The sequence below is a fragment of the Lindgomyces ingoldianus genome (assembly GCF_010093535.1).
Source record: "Lindgomyces ingoldianus strain ATCC 200398 unplaced genomic scaffold BDR25scaffold_61, whole genome shotgun sequence".
NCBI lineage: Eukaryota > Fungi > Ascomycota > Dothideomycetes > Pleosporales > Lindgomycetaceae > Lindgomyces > Lindgomyces ingoldianus.
The window spans coordinates 234401-252213 of record NW_022985222.1 but is presented as its reverse complement, the minus strand read 5'-3'; the positions used below and the strand labels follow the sequence as shown (position 1 = coordinate 252213).

The following is a 17813-nucleotide window of genomic DNA, read 5'->3' as shown; positions in this document are numbered from 1 at the left end:
ATGCAGGTGCGGGCGACATGTTGAGGGCGAGATAGATGGGCAATGGGCGATGACAAAGGCTCGTCTAGAAGGAAGAAGGCAGACGCAGCAACCGGCTTTGTGCCGGAGACTTGTATCGACATCGCCTCAAAGTGCCCAATCCAAGATGCTCCGCCGGGGATAGGCCCGCTGAAACAGCCTCGACAAAACGCGACACTCGGCCAGCAAACGTCACAAACGTCGCATTAATAATGACACGGCGCCTCTCCCTTCCCCCTCCGAGAGTGCGCCTCCATCTTCAAGATCCCCATATGCTCCAATTGGCGATCCCGACACTCTGGCCAGAGAGCCGCAGAGCCGCCGCGAGTCAGCCAGTGGCCAACCTCATGCCTCAACCACTTGCTAAACCCCGCCTTCCTATGCATCACATGTCTAGAATATATCACTCCCGGGATATGGCAGAGGTCTGTATCCTCAAGGCCACCTAATCCTAGTCACTCTCGGAAATCGCTCATATTGTCGTTTACGCCATCGTCACTTCTCCCCCCCCCCTTCCCCCATTCCCCCTTTCCCCCTTTCCCCTTTCCTCTTCCCCCCTCCCCCCTTCCCCCCCAAAACCCATCTGACCCACCACTTGCACCCTCATTCATCGGCAAGATATCCATGTTCATTGAAATTGTGTTTTTTTATTACATTTAGACTGCCTATATGTAGAAGCACGCTTCTGTCCAGCATCCAATTCACCCCGATCTACGGAGCGCGTCTTCCAAGACTCAGTCCTGAAGAGTAGGAGATGACCCTACAGTCCCTGCCATCCAGTGTGCTCGGCAGAGTACCAGAAGCGCCGATTCCGAGGTGCCTCAGGAAATGTCGCGTCCCTTCCGCAAGCAGAAGCCGACGACTGATACTTTCCTGACAGAAAGCAAGCCCGCCACAGACGGAAGCTTGTCTCAGCTCACCCCTTAAGAACCCCGCGTCCCCGGCATCCACCAAGCTTTCCCTTTTGCACAAGGACAGACGATTACGCCGAACATCTCAGATGTGCGTGTATAGATTTTGTCGCCGCCTCTCAGCTTTTTCCTGCTGGCACTCAATGCCAGTTCTGAGTAGACGAGTGGAACGAGTACCCTGCGCCAAATCATTCGAGTCTGGCATGCCATGTTCAATGAAGAGATAGCGCAGCCGTCCAACAATACGACATTAAACAAGTAATCCAAATCCGAGTGTGCCCGCCTCGTAGCCGTGAGGCTGTCTGTAACCTGTCTTTAAAATGCCCGACATACAAGCCTCCCAGAGTATGCAAACCAAAGGAAACACGGTAAGAAATGGCCTGGTCCGGCCGCCGTATGCAAAAAATTCGAAACTTCCACAAAGGAAATACGGAAAAACTGGACGCTCGCTAATAAAACAGACGACAAGGACTTAAACGGATATCCAAGGAAAAGTTTGTACCAGAGAAGAGAGAAGAGAAATGGCTCTGCTCAAAGCAAGTCGCTAAAATCGAGGAAAACGCCGTCCCATGCTCTTGTAGGATGTTGGTACACATCGCTTCATGCACATCGCATACATCGTCTCATGTCGGGCGTCCACAAGGTTGTGCACATCAACCTTGGTGCGGTAGTAGGGAAGAAGAAGTAGGACTGGCCAGGTCCGCACTTCCCAGGCTTCGACAGAGGATCGCACTCACAGTCTTACTCATCCGCTTACGTAAATGCTGCGTACTGTGGTGCGAATCCCGTGTCCCATCCGAATCCGCCGCCGAAGCTACTATTCACAGCGCTTGACCCGCATTGCTGGGCGAGCACGCTGGGCAATGGGAGGGCGGGTATCGGAGCGGTGGCCTGGGGTGGGCTGTAGTACTGACTCGTGGAGTAGATTGGCTGGCTGAATGAGGGTGTCGGTGACGGGAGTTGGATATCATTGGTGCCCATTGTACTCCAGAAGGATGGGTGTGTTTCACTGCAGGTTGCGATCGTTGGGCTTGGTGTTGATGGAACCACTCTCCAAGAATCAACAGGCGCAGGATGGGGCTGTGAGATGTGATGTCCCGGGTGCCACCAATTCGCAGCTCCTGGTGAACTTGGAAGGAGCGGCGCTGGTCGCACGACGTCGACAATCCTTGGTGGAGGGGGAAGGAGTGGAAGGAACAGTCCCATGATAGCACTCTTGACGTCCTCACCTCGGCCCTCAAGTAGTTCTCCCGCACCCTCCTCCTCCAATCCCTCCAAAGCCCGTACTCCAGTCCGGAAGACGTAGCGGTTGACTGCCTGCACAAACTCTTCCTGTAGCTTCTTCAGCTGTACTTCCTTTTCAGCCCAGTTCCATGTGCTGGCCGACACGTCGATCGAGTAGATGTCCTTGTGGTACTCGATGAGCGATTCGATGGTGTCTTGCGTAAGCTTGAATGCAACCTCATGCTGTGATACCATGTCGACGTGCACGACATATGCCTCAATATGTACCAACTGGAAGTTGAACAGCGCTTCAACCAGCGGGTTGGAGTCCCTTCGCAGTTCCGAATCTGGGGCTTTGGGGAGCATTATGGAACATAGCGACCATATGGCGCTCGCGCCGGACAGGGTTTCTGTGAGACATCGGTTGTGCTGGGGGACGCTGTTGAGCGGGCGCTTGACCCGGTTTATCCGCTTTAACGTCTGGGTTAACCACGGCTCAACCTTAGAACTGAGAACGATGGTCGGCGCCGAACGCGGCGCAAATGCGGCGGCCGAAGCTGGTAATAATGAGATGGGCATTATGTCTATTCGTGGCGATGTGCTCGAGCGATGCGATATTATATGGGACGACGGTATCAACGAAAGGAAAGGAACAAAGGGAATTCAAAAAGGATGTCTCAGGCGGAATTACGCTTTTGCTGTTTCGCCTTAGGTTGAGGAGGAGACAAGAAAGGGACGGACGAATGAGGTGAGGAAGAGGCGAGGTGAGAGGGTGGAGGGTAGAAAAGGCTAACGGTGGTGGGTGCGATCCATCTTAAGAGCGAGACGAGGGGAAGATGATGGGCCGGTCGGCGTGGCCACAGAGCTCGGCAAGGGTATCATGCACACTGCCCCGTTCGGACGCACTGCGCATCTAGCTTGTTTAATCGTGCATATATGGCGAGAGATGCAGCTGCAGGTTTAGGTCGGATCCAAAGCTGACCGACCGGCACGGCGACCGCGTTGCTCACCGTTGAAGCGCGTGGATAGGCGGATGCCTGCCTGAGCGAAGATTGCGATGTCCTCATGGCTGCAAAAGTCCATCTAGGCCATGCAGAACGGAGATGACAGTAGACGAGAGGGCGTCTGATCAGCCTTCCATGTGGAAATGGCAAAAGTATCGAAAGATGCCTGCGTTTCGATACTCACCACGGCAGCTGAAGCTCGAGCTCACGGTTGACTGTGCAGGCGCACTACAGCATGAAGCGATGCGCTCGCAGGCAGCCAGATTCTCTGCCTGTGATACTGATACACGCCGCATGCGAGAGGAGCCGATGCTCTGCCCCTTGGGACCTCGAAAGACCGGCTCTGCAACATGACCGCCTGTCGAACGGGGATTCCAGAAGCCTTCTCTCGACGTCCAAAAGGAGAGCGCACCGCAGCGGCTTTGCTGCCTCATAGGGAATGCGCGGGTAAAGGGACTCACGGCGCAAAGAGCGGGCTAGGGGTAGTGTTTCTCACTGTTGCCCTAAAGTCGAAGAAGGTGGGAGTCGTGGGAGGCAGACGACGTCGTCTTGGACTCTTGACAGGTTGTCGTTGACTGTGGCTAAAAATGGGCGAGAAACAGTCAGCCCAATCAGCTCAGGCAGCCGGGATGCGAGCAGGGATTGGGGCCGCAAAGAAAGCCCATTCGCGCTGCCTCATGTGATCGCGATGGGCAATCCGACACGGTCCAGAAGAATAAACACAGAGGGCCGTCGTCGAGTAGCTTGGGCGCGTGCTGAAGCAGTCTGTAACCCACGAAGACAACCTACCTCACATCGCGTCGATGGCGATATTCGCGGGAGTCTGTAAGGCGACGCCACACCTCGAAAGCACTGACTGCTGCATCGGGCATAGCCGACGACGTCTGCGTGGAAATCTTGCGACTCTGCGGCTGTGCACCAAGTGGTGGATGGTGCCGGCGATCATTCCTCGGAGTCGCCTTTGCCGACCTTTTCCAGCATCCGACCTCCCCATCCTTCGCTATCCGGCCTCTGCCATGCAAGGAAGACGTCCCCCGTCGCTAGCTTTCGACTCTCGCGCCGGCTGATGCTAAGATAATAATGCTGTTGAAAATGCGGTTGAAAGATGAGGCATATTCGCGGCCGCTGTCTAAACGTTGCCCTGCATAGATTGGCCGTTTCAATAGCAGCTTTCCCCTTTTCTGACATGTCATCGATTGGAGAGAAGTATCCTCACTTGAGGCAGCGTATGGCGATTGCGCAAGTATTGACGACCCCGGATTAGCCTATCGTCGTCCCATATCAGTGGTGCTATCGATAGCAACCCATGGCCACGATGTTTCAAAATCTGCAAAGGCGACCCCGAAACCTGCGAGCCGGGCTCTTGTCGGCTGCGCCTCACAGCAGACGGTTTTCGGGGCTCAACCCAACTTCATCCGACTCGGTTGTGGCGGAATTCGTCATTCGCTGCCGGGTGTTTCGCTGGCTTTTTGGGAGAAAGTCTTTCTTCGAGACGCTCGGTTGATCATGCATCTTGAGCATGAAGGTTGGCGACCGATCGTCCCGCTTCAGGTGACATTCAGCTGAACAGGGGCCTTGATCGAAACGGGACCTTGTTGTCATGTGCACTTCTAGCCGACGTCAAGCGGCGAACTCCAACTCCAACTCCAACTCCAACATCGTAGGCTTCATTCTCAACTGCGTCGCCCGAGATCTCCTCTGACGAGCTCTCGTCGTCACTGCCAATGATCGTACGTGCAGGTAAACTTTCTGTCGCTGTTTCAGAATCTGCTGGCCAGAGTGAGGCCGCATGCGTCCTGCATGCACTGCGACGTGTGTCTCAGTGACTCACCACTGCAAAAAAAAAGTGGACGAAAAGGTAGGCCGCAACCGCTCTCGACCATATCAGATGAGCTGCAAATTTCTGTTGGTATTATGTCGTTAAACTTTTGAGTTTGAGCCCGCATTGCTTTCTGTTTTCCATCTTCGATTTTCAGCACATGTCCATCTCAAACTCATCCAATGCTGTTGGATTTCGCGCGCCCTGCGTGTAGATTGGAGGAGCCTTGAAGGAGCGGGTCACGAGGGCCAACTCGCCCGCCATATTGCCAGCTTTCCCCAATACTTAAATTATAGTCTCGAGTACGCCACTTGATGTACCCCGGACGAGTCTCTGAGACAATCTTGGAAGCAAGAGACGGCTCGCAAAAGTCCCGCATCTCGTGCCCAGTACCCAGCCTCAATATTCTTCAAAGTTCAGGCATTATGGAACATCCCGCCCAGTCAATAACGTCTTATGCATGCTGAAGAGTCTTGCGAGTCCGTCTTACGCGTCAGGCGTCGAAATCCTTTCGCGGTAACCGATACTCCAGGTTTCACGTCTTTGGCAGCTGAGGAGTGGGCGATCATGATCTGATCAAAGTTTTCGCTGCTGCATCCAGCGTAGTTGCAGGTTATTGTTGTTATATGAGACACGGAGGTCTTGGAGAGAGATGGTGCGGTTGAGTGGAGCTTTTGGGTCAAGTTTCGATGTTGGAAGTGGCCGTTAAGCTTATGGCTCCTGAGGAAGCTGCGCTTACCTCCTAAATAACCATACGTGATTGGAACCCTCCTAAGCCCAACTAACAGCCTTGGAAGTTACAGCTCCAGCCGTGGCCTAACAACAGAATCCTACAATCACATTGCCCAGGTTGAAGTTTCACTCTAGACTTCTACAAGGAGAGGGAGCTTCACGACTCATGGTAATAACAGCTGATTTGAGAATATGTGTCGTTCATCATCATCACCTTCATGCACTCTCATTCATGTCGTCCTATCTACCTCTCTCCCTCCCTCTCCAAACTCAAACAGCTCAGCCCCTCAAGGAGATACTTCTCGAGGTCTGAATTTTGTATTGAACTCCATTTGGCGAACAAACCATGCATTATGAGTTTTCCATTCGCTTTCTGGACGCTCAAGTTCGATCTGAATCTCATCAGCCACTAATCTATCAAACATCTTAAGAGTGCTTACTTCAAACCGGCGCAAGAAGCTCGGTACCAACTTGTAAACCTCCAACAAGCTCACATTCTTGCCGATGCACGTCCGCGCACCTGCCCCAAACTGGAACATGGTAGCCTTCATTTCTTTGAGCTTCTCGGCACTCGCTTCAATCCACCTCTCTGGCCTAAATGCGTCGACATCCCCACCGAAGACCTCTGGACGCCGGTGTAAGACCCAAGCGTTGCATCCAACGATTGTTCCTCCGGGGATGAAATTACCGAGGATATCCATGCCTTGTCGTGGAACAATACGCTCTAGGATCAGGCCGGCAGCAGGATGGAGACGGAAGGATTCCTGGATTACGGCATCAAGGTATGGCAGTTTCTGAGATTCTGACCACGACACACTCTTGTTAGGCCGGGACTCGATGATGCCGTCTGTGACTGCGTCATCCAATTCTTTCATCAACTTCGCATAAACCCTTGGGTGCTTAAGCAAAAAGTAGAATACGCTAGATAGAGATATACCGGTCGTTTCGGAGCCAGCGAAAACCATGGAGACGCAGGATGTCAGAACTTGGGTATCTGTCATGAACTCTGGGTGGTCGTGAGCGGCTTGAGCAAACTTAGATAATAGGTCGACACCGCGGGGGTTCGACTCATTGTCTGGGAGTCCGTAGGCTTTGATCTTCTGGATCTCGCCCGCTCGTTCGTTGGAGCGGGTCTGGGCGAAAAGTGTCACGGGGAAGACGGTTTTATTAAGCCCGAGCCGCTGAGCTAGGAGGCGGATAGGATTCTTCTCGAGGAAGAGATCAAGGATGGGCATTTGACCAATCTACAGGAAAGTTAGGAAGGGGGAGAGTTTTGAATTCTCAACGTGAGATTGCAGGCTGAGATGGATTTGCCGTCAACTTACCGGCCCTGCATAACTGAGAAATTTGTTCAAGAATGCGACCATTCCATCCACATCTCTATTCTCCTCTACGAAACCAAGCCTCTTGCTCCATGTTAAGTCCCCAATAACATCAAATGCAAAAAATTGTAGCCATTGACTAAAATTGCAGCTCTTGTTCGTTCTAGCGTAAAGTTTCTGGGTCTGATCGAGGAAGACGTCTAACGTCGAACTAACTAAGGGCTCGTAGTTGACCAGCGAACTCATCGCGAATGCATTGTTAACGCAACGGCGGTACTTCGCATGGTAGTTTTCATCAGTGGTAGAGAATAGAGATTGCAGGCGTCGACCTTTCGATACGGCGTTCTGGACAGGATAGAAGTCGGACTGCGCGAGATGTTAGCTCTAGCATCGTTTCAAACCCAGTCCCATGGAACTAACCTTCGTCATTCCCTTGTTCAGGCCATAGATGATCTTGATGGCCTTTGGATCTCCAAATGAAAGAACGTTCGGTCCCAGCCTTACAATGTCCCCATGCTCGCGGTGAAGTCGTATTATCGTCCATTCATGTCGCCGTCCCCAAACATCATAAAAGCGCCACCAGTTCGTGTACCCAGCTAACCAGTGTCCCGGATATCGATTTAAGCCTTTCCAGAATTTGTTGTTCACTAGATAGCTGATGATGAGAGAGGCGAGTACGAGAGGCCAGTATCGGACTAGGAGTGGAAGTACTTCGTTGAGAAGCATTGTGCCTAATATCCAGTGTGTTGAATAGAGGGATATTAAAGAGAGAGGTCTTCAGATTTTCATTTTGGGGGAGAGAGGAGCCTTGTAATATCAGGGAAAACAGCCGTGATGACAAGGGCTCCGTTAACCGTAGCCTGACTTGATGATAGCGCGGCATTCGGCATGGTGGGTTAGCAGAGGCGAAGACAAGCTATGATGGGTGTCGGCAGTTGGTAAAGGACGAGATCGAGCGTTAGCAGCGGAGTCGATGGGGAAACGGGAATAGAAACAAGAGCTTGGACTTTTGAGGCGGGGCGGGTCTCTTCTCCCCAACTCCTAAACCTCAATGACATCGCCATCTTGTTTCTACAAACTGTCCCATCTCTATATCCTCTTTAGCTCTCGATTTCCTAATATTCGCTTTGATAATCCTCAATTCTTTATTGTGAGATTTTAACGGAATGTCCAGTGTTTCCTCGGTATCAATTGTTTCCCCCACACATCTTGTACAACATTGGCCTGCGAGAGCTACTTTTGACGAGCAACACGAACTGCCGGTCACCCAGACCGTCGCCTTTTCAGCGGCTAGTCGTACGAAACGATAGCAGACTGCAATAATGAAGCTTAGTCCAGTGTCGGCAGTTAGGCTCTGGTGTCATTCAGCGAATTGCCGAGCCGAAGCCATCCTTTGATACGGAGCAACACGCCACTTCATTCGAAGCAATCCTACCTCCTGCTTTGGCAACACGATTGAGATCCTTGCACGGCCCTCAAGCTGAACGAAAAAGAAATTATTTACTTCTATGACCTTCCTGATAAGCGATATTCATCTTACTGGGTGAGGAGACTATGTAGGTGTTACCAGCTCTTTTTTTTGTACGCAGTATGTAGTTCCTTTTTCTGTCATTCTTTGATAGGGTACATGCGAACTTGGAATCCACAATTTCTTAAGATCAGGAAATAGCACCAGACTCTCATACACACTAAATCAGATCTAGGGATCAGATCTAGTGTTAAGGTCTAGGAAAGATCTTAAAGGCCGCTTAATTGGTACCTACCAAAGCCTCAGCAGTATTACTGGAGGATGGTACTTCAGGGCTTCGTTTTTCTTCTTAATATTTTCCCTACTTCTTAGAGAATTTTTATCTAAAGTTCTACCCTACTTATATTTCACGTTATGTGGTAACATGCTGTATGTACTAAGGTGTAAGTCATATTATATAGAACGACGAGTATTGGGTAGGAAACCGGAGGAGTGTGTCCCAACACATTTTCGGACCATGGTTCTATTATCACATAACGCACAAGCCCTACACACAGATTTCCCTTCTTAACTTCCAACTACACCGCACCCGTAACATACCTTCCTCCGGCCTCAATGGGACAACACAACATAGTGGAAGAGAATCGTTCTTCAATACCCTCCATCGTCATCACCCCTCCCGACAATCAAGAAGACCACGATTGCCGCATCGGTAGCTTTTCTCATCTACATGCGAAAGTAAAGCGCGTATTCCTTTTAGTGTTCCTAGAAACTAAGTTCATTCATAGCAAAATACAAAACAGCTAGCCCAGCTCCAGCCACTCCCTAATAGAGATCGTCTAAAGCGGAAGCTTATCCCAAGGCACCCATCGCGAGCACCACAAACACTCTCAATAAAGCGAAACGGCAATAAGACCGACAAGGACATAAATCAAAAAGGTCGGGTGTGGGCAGAATTGTGCGGTTCAATCAAAGTATTCTGGGCTCGCACTGCAATGCCTACGTTAGGTCTTACTATGTTCCAACGAACAACGACACCGAGAATACGAGATGATGGATAACATATCTATTACGTTTTAAAATACTGGGGCCACTACTGTATTTGGCGTTGGTCATGTATGCGGTTGAGTAGTTATGGATGCGCGAAACAGTCGTCAAAGCAGGGGGACCCTACAGAGCATTCATTAGAGACTAGTCTACGGAGCGTGATATTGAGCGTGATATTGAGCAGAAGACGGAGATCAAGGGCAATGGGACGACTGGACAGATCAGGCTGAAATATATATACACCTTCTCGGTTTTGTGACCTTTTTCCATCCATATTACCCCATGCTAGCATCTGTTGGAGAGCATAAATACTTAGGTAGGGTGCATTTAATCTGTTAACCACTAGTTAGAATTCAAGAGGACATTGACAAGATGCCAAAATCTATTACAGTGGTTAGAGAAATCGGCTTCCGCTGAAATGTAGCCGGAGTATGGTTCTGCCAGCTTGCTAGCGAAAGTCCTTGCGTCCCGCCCTACATATCTAGCAAATCGTTACAAACTCAATACAGGTGATTTGCTCCGGTACATGAGGGGTTCATTTTTATCACAGCTTGTGCTCAAAAGGGTGTAGTCGATGCGGAGCCACCCTCCTTGCTAGTAGTAGTGAGCGGAAGTTTCTTGAACGTTGATTATCTATTTGTAAATAATGCTAATTATGCCACTTTTATGCAGAAGGTGAAAGCAATTACTACGCAATGGTTTACTTCACTTAGGAACATTTCCTGATTAGTTTACGGCACTAAAAAGACAGCTTACAATCGGAACAATTTTAGGAATGACACATTTAGACAGCAGTATATAGCGCCACATTTCCAACGACAACTTAGACTCATTCTTTTACTCTCTGACACATACCTATCCACCTATCTTTACAAAGTATCCTTTTTATTTATAGCTACGGATCTCTTAGTTAGAGTGAGTAAACACATGGGGAAAAACTGGTTATTTACAGTACCCTGGTAGTTCTCGCATTATTTAATCCTGGCTAACATTATAATTAGAAGGTAAGTATTTGCTGCAGGATAGTTGATAATATTATACTAAGATACGGTGTTTCAGGAAGTGAGTTAACCTGCGTATATTTACATGCAATGTTGCTGCTTATGCTGCTGCTAATGCTGGCGTGTCTGTGGTATAGCTGGGAAATAGACTTGCAAATGTCTGCCCTTAAGCAAGTACTAATACAAATGTAGCGCAACAACTGGCGCTGTACCCTTAACAATAATTTTACTCTAGAGTTCTTTAAGAGCTTACTATTAAGCATGCTACTAATTTAGCTTGCTCCACTGAGTTTTTTTTACCTGGAGTAATTTAATTGTAGTTGCTAGTTGCAAAATTATTCTCTCTAAAGTTAGTGCTGCTAAAAGAAATGCTGGATCTGCTCTCTACTCTGACTATTTAGGCGGCTTAACACCACTGCAATAGTTCTAGATTACATGTTCCACTTGTCTAAGAAGTGCCAGCGTTAAAACTAAGAAGCAAGGGTCGCTAAATTCTCTAGCTTTGTTCTAATTTAGGTTAGAATCTTTAATATACCTAAACTGTGTAGGGCTACCACTAATTATATATCTTTACTGCAGAATCTTTAACTAACTGTAATAACATTAACGCCAGCTTTTAAGTCTTACCTAAAGCTAAAAGTCCTGCCTGTTTTAGGCTACTTTGCACATGGCTTTGTTAATGCAACAAGCCTTGAAACTGTAAAAAATATAGCGCTAAGTCTAAAGCAGAATTGCTAACTAGGCTCCTCTACATTAGAGGTCCTAATCCTAGCATCCTACACCTCTATTTCCTAAGGGAAATAAGAGAATAAAATACCTCGCGTTGTCCTATTGTTAAGGACTTGCTTGTAGGGAAAAGTATAATTTCTGCACAGCAGACAAATATTAGTGCAGAACTAAAAGGGTTTAGTCTCTGGAAGCTCCTAATGACATTTTAAGGCGCACTCCAAGTAACCTAGAAGCCAGGCACGTAATGTCTTCAGATTAACTCCCATTGCATGATTTAATAGAACTAAGAAGTTTAGGAGTACAAGGCCACACGTATGGAAGGCGTCTTCGCTCCGGCCTACTGCCCAATTGCTGCCGTTTCAGCTGTTAATTTAGCAGCGGGATTCCTTAAATAGAATGTGAACAGTAAAGGGGCCATTGTCTATGATGCCTTAAGGAGGCAGTTCTATATCTGTTCTAATAAGTATGATTCTAACAACCACGTTGAGAAGGCTCTGCTTAATATGCAAGTAACGGTAATGTAAGAAAGGGTCTTGTCACCATAAACAAGCCATTTCAGTAACAAGCAGGTGTTCTAGGAATGCGGTGAGGGTGGCGCTGCGAAGCCCGTACTAGACTGAAAAGGTAAGGGTTTAACTGTAAGGCCGAGATGGCTTACGCGCGACAGGTATATATACTATTCTGTACGCAAGAATCAACCGTTGGTTGATTATTCGCACCTTTTTGGTTGTATTGGCGCAGTGGTATAGAGCTCCGTCCTTACATTAACAATATTTAGTAGCCTTAGAGGGTCTTAACTTGACCTTTTTGCTCTTTAGCTCTTACAGAAGGACGTGGTATAAAATTTATTTATCTTCTTTCTAAGGCCTACTTAAAACGTCCCCTAACAAAGGGAACTAAGAGGCGTGTTGCAATAACTGGGTTAGAGGCTTGCGCTGTACAGGTTATAGGGCGTTAAAGCAGACACAGCATCTTTAAAAAGTAACTTCACAGGAATCTCCTTTGGCAGAGGTCTGACAGGGAGAAGACACAGCGGATTAGGTACAAACCTAGGATCGTGCCATTTTAGTTATGGATGGCATTTCGCGGAGGTTTTTAGTTAGTGGACGCTCCTAAACGCGGCGTGGATTAGAACTACAAGCTTAGATTTTATATCTTAAAGAAGGAAAGAGAAGCCTTAGTCACTAACATAGGAAGTCTCTAGAACTGTACCCTAGAACAGAAAGACATAAGCTACGCCGTCTTAGACTTAAGCAGGGCAGAAAGAGGAAAGATTTAGTATGATATTAAGTTAAGCAGAGACTTTCATACTGTGCAGTGTATTGTTGTTTGGAGAAACTCTCCTGAAGATGAGCATGGGCTAAGGTATAAGTGCTACATATTAGTTGGTAGACTGGCTAGTCTTGATAGCGTATATACAAGGGTTGGAGCTGGGTGTATTCAGCGGCTACGTCGTGAGATAGGGGGTTAAGGTGCGAGTTGTGCGAAGGACTTCGCACTTTAGAATCCTGGCGGAGTGGCTGATAGATTTAACGTGGTATTTACAGCAGATGATTAACAGCATAAATACTTTTTAGCTCTCCACGCCTAGCAGGGGGGCTGGGCAATCCGTTCCGGCCACACCCTTGTGGGCTCAAGTATAGAGAGGTACCCTTTCATACAGTGGCAAATCATGTGCCTCGGGGAATAGCCTCTTACTAAATATGTAAGGTGGGTGCCAGGACTTTTCGTTCATAAGTTAGATTGAATTTTGTTGCAGCTGCCCTCGAATAGAAGTCGATTTCGTTAGCGACCGTACAAGCTACCCTATTGTGCTCCATTTCAGGTAATAAGATGCGGGAGCGGAGCGATGAATGTTGCCCTTCGGCTACGTCTTGATGGTGCTCCGCCACAATTAAGGCAACTGCAGAAGGCTGCAGAAGGCATGAATGTCGGCTAATAATGTTTCGCCTCACTTTGTGCCCCTCTAAGCGACCGGAGCCTTATTTCCCCAATTTCCATCCTTTTAATACTCCCCCTTCATCACCATAATCTTTACCGTCGTAATACTCCAGTCTAGCTACATTAGCAGAAGTATCCATAAATCGGGAGAACTATGTGTAGCAGGCGAGATGGTAATAGTGAGCTTTGAATTTGAAAATAGACTTCTACCTAGCTGGTTGACTGACTGAAGCTCACAGACTCGTTTCTTCGCCCAAGTGGGTCCTTTTGCTCTGGTGATTCATCGCCACCAACACCGTCATCGCTTCTATTACAGCTGCCAGCAGAGATCCGCGTTATGATATGGAAATATGTGATTGGAGGATTCCATGTGCGAGTCATTACCAAAAATGGAAGATTCGTCTGTCGGCTCTGCAATCCTATAACCTGGCACGGGAAACCATCCACAATAGGTGCACAAGACGACAAAAAACATGCTCAGGACCATATCTTCAGGGCCAGGAGTGAATATTCCACACCCTACACACGTTGGGGGCCCCTCAACTTGATATTAGTGTGTAGGCAAATGTAGGTTAAGCCCGATCAAGAGGAGTTGACCAGCTAACACTTACGAAGTTGTCTCGAATCTATCGACATTTTCTTTACTACCAACACCTTCATATTTACTAACTTCTACGACTTCATACACCAACGATTTTATTTATACCTCCTACATTCGCAAAGCATGCGCTTTGTTTGGATCACTCCAAATCCTTCCGAGGGTTGGGGCCACCACTACAACCGTAGCAATCACTGGGTGACGGTCTTATCAACATTATCGACGTTTCAAAATCTCCGAGTTCTTCAGATTTTCTTACCAGAAACCTCTCACTTTGCAAGGGAGGAAGTGTACTCGGCACTCTCTGCGTTTCAATTCCGCCGAGTACGCCTCAACATTCACATCCCTAGCGTGGGTCCAATAATCCGGTGCCAATGGGATCGTTATTGCCCAACCTGGCTCAGCGTGACTCCTGATCTCGAGGGTATGGCCAGACTTGAAGCTGAACTAAAGAAACGGGGAATGGGCAACAACATTACAGTTTCTACAGGTGGCTTAATCAAAACTAGTGAGGAACTGTACCCTTTGCAATTAGCGCTCACCGGAGCCGATCAGAGTTTTGTACCCTACTCAAATGCTGGATCTTCGACATATCGCTCCCCTCCAAGTTTGCCATCTACTTCTGTAAGAAGTTATCCACTAGCAAAACGTCGAAAGATTGAGGGAAACCGGCACGTATCACAACTACCAACTGCATTTACGAGAACTCTTAATATTGCAAAGCCAGGATTTCAAGAGAAAAGCAGGCCTCCCCCAGGAGTCACTTCGGCTCCTCACTTCTGCTGGGCTACGGACTCGTGGAAATTTGAGGACCGCGGCGCTCGCTTCAATGATTGTAGGAGTTTTCCGTCCCAATGAGAATATTGAGTTCGAGAGCATTCGGTATGTCTACAATAGATAAAGTGTAGGGAAAACTTAAGAGGATGTGGAACTGGCTCTAGGATCGCAGCTGTGCTAGATTAGACGAAAGCAGAAGGCTGAAGAAGCAACAAACATCAGGTGGGCCTGTTTCACCTTATATTTTCCTGTCTTTAGCCGAGACATCAAGGCAATACACCTCGCTCTCTCATATACACCGCCTTCCTTACCTCTTTCGCTTGCTCCATGTTATTGGTTGCCGTTGCCCATAGACAATTACGGTTGGGTCCAAACATCTTTACTGCCAGGACTTTTTCACTACAGGACTAGCTACAATCCTCTATGGTACTCGATCTATCCGCGAAACATCTGGCAGCCAACTGAGGTCATACTTTCTAGGACGGCTGGTGGTAGAGCTGCGCATTACGGATACGGGAATACGCGATTGGAAGAAAATATATATACTCACCTATCATGAGGGAAAGAAGCTATGCCCCTACAGGTGCCCCTGTATTGGGTTCGAAGATCCTCCCACGCGCACCTCAAACACTTCACTAGTTGGCTAATTATTCTCCGCGAAACCGCAAATCCCGCATCGGAAAAGTCCCCAATTGGAGCTTCTCTCACCTCCTCTTGACCTGTAAACATATGTACGCCTTCTCTCTCTCCTTCTCCCTCTCCTTCTCTCTCTCAAATCCTATCTCATAGCCTCCTGGTATGTGAACTAATAACTGTAGCGACCCTGAAGCTGCTGATGTCCTATACGAAAGGACCACTTTTGTCTTTACCCATCTTGCAGTCATTTAGAAATTTACATCCAAGGCTGAGCCCAATCTTTGGGAGACTATTCGCAATGTATTCCTTGCTCTGGATTTTCTACACCACGAGGTTTTCCCCAAGTGCGAATCGCATTTCCCTCGTCGCATGGAATCCGACAAAATAACTACTGGAGATGGTGTCAGAGTTTACATCCCATATGTGCGTATAGGCTGGTGTAGTCCGCGGTGGCGAAATAGATGCTAAGATTGTGATAAAAATTTTTTTTAGTAAATTTAGTTAAAAAAAGTTGAGTTCCCAATATTCAGGCCAAGCTGAAGAATTCCATCTTGCACTTTTCGGTTGCTCATGGTCATTTTTTTCTATCAAACGCTTCTTTCGCCCTGCTAGAACGCACCACTTCATCTGTACATCAAGTTACCTTAGTCACACTAACGGAGAAGTAGCATATGGTCGTTCGATTACCTGATAGAAGGCCTGATGGCAGACCCTAAATATTCGCCAGCTGCTCGGATCACAAGCCTCCCACTACTCCCATTTCATCCAAACTCCCTACGGCTATCATTCAGCCCAAAACAGAACAATGGATCTAATTCTTAGCCCAGAGGAGGGTCAATTTGTTGGACAGCTCATTATTCGAAATTCAGCCATATTCTACGTCTTGTGACATTTATGAATTGCTGGTCACAAAGTACTCCCCCCTATGCAACCCCCCTTCCAAACTCCACAACTATCCTTTGATATCCAGCCCCAGGCCCACCAAAATGACTCCAGGTGCCCACCTACAGGTCACTAAACCCCTCCACCCGGCTTTCAAATCCGATCTCCATCATCCAACCAATCACACACATTCCATTAGTACCCCGCTTTCCTCTTAGAAGCAAGTGCTGCCGAACAACACCAAAGGAGCGGCATCCATGAACGACCGACATACGCCCCAGACGCCCAGGATGTTCTGATGAAGGAGAGACAGAAGGAGAGGTCACGTGGCGAGGAGTCATCGCATGGGCCGCACGGTATATTGAGCTGACTGACCTTATATGAAGCTGGAATGGACCTCACTTTATCGCTCCGCCTCTGACCATAACCTTTGCTAAAATCAGGGACGAGAGACACTGTATCTGGGATGGCTTCAGAGGAATATACTAAGGAAGCAGTGAATGCAGTTAATCGGCTTGCAAAACGAGGTATGGCATACAACCCTCCGGCCGCCTTTCCTACTAGATTCACATTTACTTATTCACCATTCCCCACAATCGTGTACCACAAATTTCCTCCCAGGATCCTGCCGTTTCTATCTTCATTCATGTACCATCCTAATACCACGCAGGCGCCTATGACTACGCCACAATCCACACCCTTTTCAACACCTCTCCAATCCTCCACGTCTCCTTCATAGACCCCACTCACCCCTTCCCTATCATCCTCCCCATGATCGGCTGCACCGGCTCCTTCTCTTCCCCATCCTCCGACCCCAACGCCTCACCCCAAGATATCTACATCCACGGCTACGTCAGTTCCCGACTTTTTAAAACTCCTACCACCTCTGCCACGGAAGAAGGCCTTCCTATCACTGTCTCCGCGACATTTCTTGACGGTCTAGTCCTCAGCCTAACACCCTTCCACAATTCCTGCAACTACCGTTCCGCAGTCGCATACGGCTACGCAAGCCTTGTTACCGATTCAGACGAGCGGATGTACGCGATGCAAAAAATCACAAATAATATCCTGCCCTCCCGCTGGGAGAACTCTCGGGTGCCACCCACCAGGGCCGAGATATCTAGCACATCCATCCTACGGATTAAAATCCATTCTGCGAGCGCGAAAGTCAGGACAGGTGGTCCGAGCGAAGACCGCGCGGATTTGAAGAATAAGGAGTTGGTAAAGGGCACGTGGACGGGAGTAGTCCCAGTTTGGTATCAGTGGGGGGAGCCGATGCCTGGGAAGGAAAATGAGATGGAGAATGTCCAGGGGTATATTGAGGATTGGCGGGTTAAGGAGAGTCAACTGGGGAGGGTGAAGGCTTATGAGGCGATTGAGGAGGAGGGGAAGTGAACGGCATTTGGGGTTGGTTTCTTGGTTCTGGGTTTTGGTGCTTTTTTGGTGACTTCTCGAGATATTAGAGTGTGAACTTGACGTCTCAGCATACGGGCTAGTAATGCCTATGAGCTCTGTAAGGAGCTATGTGCAAACAAGGCTGAGGTCAAGTGGTGGAGTGGCTGAGTTCCAAGGTTGCTTTTTGCTTAACTCTCTTCTACTCGCATCATTTTGAAATAGAAACCCTCTCCATAGCTACCACCGTAGTCGGTATAATCAGCGATCTCTAATATAAGCTGATGTACATGTACACCCCGAAAGCTCGCA

The 17813-nt window shown here is 48.4% G+C and overlaps 10 protein-coding genes across 10 annotated transcripts; 5 read left to right on the top strand and 5 right to left on the bottom strand.

Moving 5' to 3' along the window:
- Positions 1–116: 116 nt before the first annotated feature.
- Positions 117–517, top strand: BDR25DRAFT_307873 (uncharacterized protein). Its single transcript, XM_033690923.1, has one exon. It carries the CDS (start codon positions 291–293, stop codon positions 465–467), a length of 177 nt encoding a protein of 58 aa, XP_033540124.1. The 5' UTR covers positions 117–290; the 3' UTR covers positions 468–517.
- Positions 518–1410: 893 nt separating this feature from the next.
- On the bottom strand, positions 1411–2881 carry BDR25DRAFT_114990 (uncharacterized protein). Its single transcript, XM_033683629.1, has one exon. It carries the CDS (start codon positions 2730–2732, stop codon positions 1683–1685), a length of 1050 nt encoding a protein of 349 aa, XP_033540123.1. The 5' UTR covers positions 2733–2881; the 3' UTR covers positions 1411–1682.
- Positions 2882–5738: 2857 nt separating this feature from the next.
- BDR25DRAFT_337939 (pisatin demethylase) lies at positions 5739–7986 on the bottom strand. The gene is made up of 4 exons (XM_033693239.1): positions 7451–7986; positions 7034–7396; positions 6149–6952; positions 5739–6100 (listed from the first exon to the last, which is right to left on the bottom strand). Exons 1-4 carry the CDS (start codon positions 7754–7756, stop codon positions 5996–5998), a joined length of 1578 nt encoding a protein of 525 aa, XP_033540122.1. The 5' UTR covers positions 7757–7986; the 3' UTR covers positions 5739–5995.
- BDR25DRAFT_362999 (uncharacterized protein) lies at positions 7816–9426 on the bottom strand (the record flags this gene model as incomplete). Its single annotated transcript, XM_033696666.1, has 11 exons — positions 7816–7894; positions 7944–8071; positions 8106–8384; positions 8446–8504; positions 8544–8582; positions 8666–8718; positions 8794–8859; positions 8910–9045; positions 9088–9157; positions 9183–9224; positions 9295–9426. The coding sequence occupies 11 exons, from the start codon at positions 9424–9426 to the stop codon at positions 7816–7818; spliced, it is 1083 nt and encodes a 360-aa protein (XP_033540121.1).
- Positions 9427–9463: 37 nt separating this feature from the next.
- On the bottom strand, positions 9464–10264 carry BDR25DRAFT_362998 (uncharacterized protein; the record flags this gene model as incomplete). The annotated part of the gene is made up of 6 exons (XM_033696665.1): positions 9464–9482; positions 9529–9668; positions 9699–9830; positions 9909–10005; positions 10042–10139; positions 10208–10264. 6 exons carry the CDS (start codon positions 10262–10264, stop codon positions 9464–9466), a joined length of 543 nt encoding a protein of 180 aa, XP_033540120.1.
- A 1325-nt stretch (positions 10265–11589) lies between these two features.
- BDR25DRAFT_362997 (uncharacterized protein) lies at positions 11590–12024 on the top strand (the record flags this gene model as incomplete). Its single annotated transcript, XM_033696664.1, has 5 exons — positions 11590–11631; positions 11671–11795; positions 11826–11833; positions 11866–11899; positions 11943–12024. The coding sequence occupies 5 exons, from the start codon at positions 11590–11592 to the stop codon at positions 12022–12024; spliced, it is 291 nt and encodes a 96-aa protein (XP_033540119.1).
- A 632-nt stretch (positions 12025–12656) lies between these two features.
- BDR25DRAFT_362996 (uncharacterized protein) lies at positions 12657–13356 on the bottom strand (the record flags this gene model as incomplete). The annotated part of the gene is made up of 7 exons (XM_033696663.1): positions 12657–12722; positions 12775–12795; positions 12861–12899; positions 12927–12953; positions 13000–13188; positions 13231–13256; positions 13302–13356. The coding sequence occupies 7 exons, from the start codon at positions 13354–13356 to the stop codon at positions 12657–12659; spliced, it is 423 nt and encodes a 140-aa protein (XP_033540118.1).
- Positions 13308–14672, top strand: BDR25DRAFT_347335 (uncharacterized protein; the record flags this gene model as incomplete). Its single annotated transcript, XM_033694252.1, has 3 exons — positions 13308–13395; positions 13456–13783; positions 13832–14672. The coding sequence occupies exons 1-3, from the start codon at positions 13371–13373 to the stop codon at positions 14670–14672; spliced, it is 1194 nt and encodes a 397-aa protein (XP_033540117.1). The 5' UTR covers positions 13308–13370.
- Positions 14673–15361: 689 nt separating this feature from the next.
- BDR25DRAFT_114974 (uncharacterized protein) lies at positions 15362–15684 on the top strand. Its single transcript, XM_033683628.1, has one exon. The coding sequence runs from the start codon at positions 15427–15429 to the stop codon at positions 15613–15615; it is 189 nt and encodes a 62-aa protein (XP_033540116.1). The 5' UTR covers positions 15362–15426; the 3' UTR covers positions 15616–15684.
- An 822-nt stretch (positions 15685–16506) lies between these two features.
- Positions 16507–17794, top strand: BDR25DRAFT_307869 (5-nitroimidazole antibiotic resistance protein). The gene is made up of 2 exons (XM_033690922.1): positions 16507–16636; positions 16780–17794. The coding sequence occupies exons 1-2, from the start codon at positions 16576–16578 to the stop codon at positions 17502–17504; spliced, it is 786 nt and encodes a 261-aa protein (XP_033540115.1). The 5' UTR covers positions 16507–16575; the 3' UTR covers positions 17505–17794.
- Positions 17795–17813: the final 19 nt, after the last annotated feature.

Bases quoted from the DNA above. Each gene is read 5' to 3' on its own strand.
- BDR25DRAFT_307869 (XM_033690922.1), top strand. From the start codon at position 16,576: ATGGCTTCAGAGGAATATACTAAGGAAGCAGTGAATGCAGTTAATCGG. The intron at 16,637-16,779 runs GTATGGCATACA...AATACCACGCAG, and splicing joins TAATCGGCTTGCAAAACGAG to GCGCCTATGACTACGCCACA.
- BDR25DRAFT_114990 (XM_033683629.1), bottom strand. From the start codon at position 2,732: ATGCCCATCTCATTATTACCAGCTTCGGCCGCCGCATTTGCGCCGCGT.
- BDR25DRAFT_307873 (XM_033690923.1), top strand. From the start codon at position 291: ATGCTCCAATTGGCGATCCCGACACTCTGGCCAGAGAGCCGCAGAGCC.
- BDR25DRAFT_337939 (XM_033693239.1), bottom strand. From the start codon at position 7,756: ATGCTTCTCAACGAAGTACTTCCACTCCTAGTCCGATACTGGCCTCTC. The intron at 7,397-7,450 runs GTTAGTTCCATG...CATCTCGCGCAG, and splicing joins TGAACAAGGGAATGACGAAG to TCCGACTTCTATCCTGTCCA. The intron at 6,953-7,033 runs GTAAGTTGACGG...ACTTTCCTGTAG, and splicing joins TTCTCAGTTATGCAGGGCCG to ATTGGTCAAATGCCCATCCT.
- BDR25DRAFT_114974 (XM_033683628.1), top strand. From the start codon at position 15,427: ATGTCCTATACGAAAGGACCACTTTTGTCTTTACCCATCTTGCAGTCA.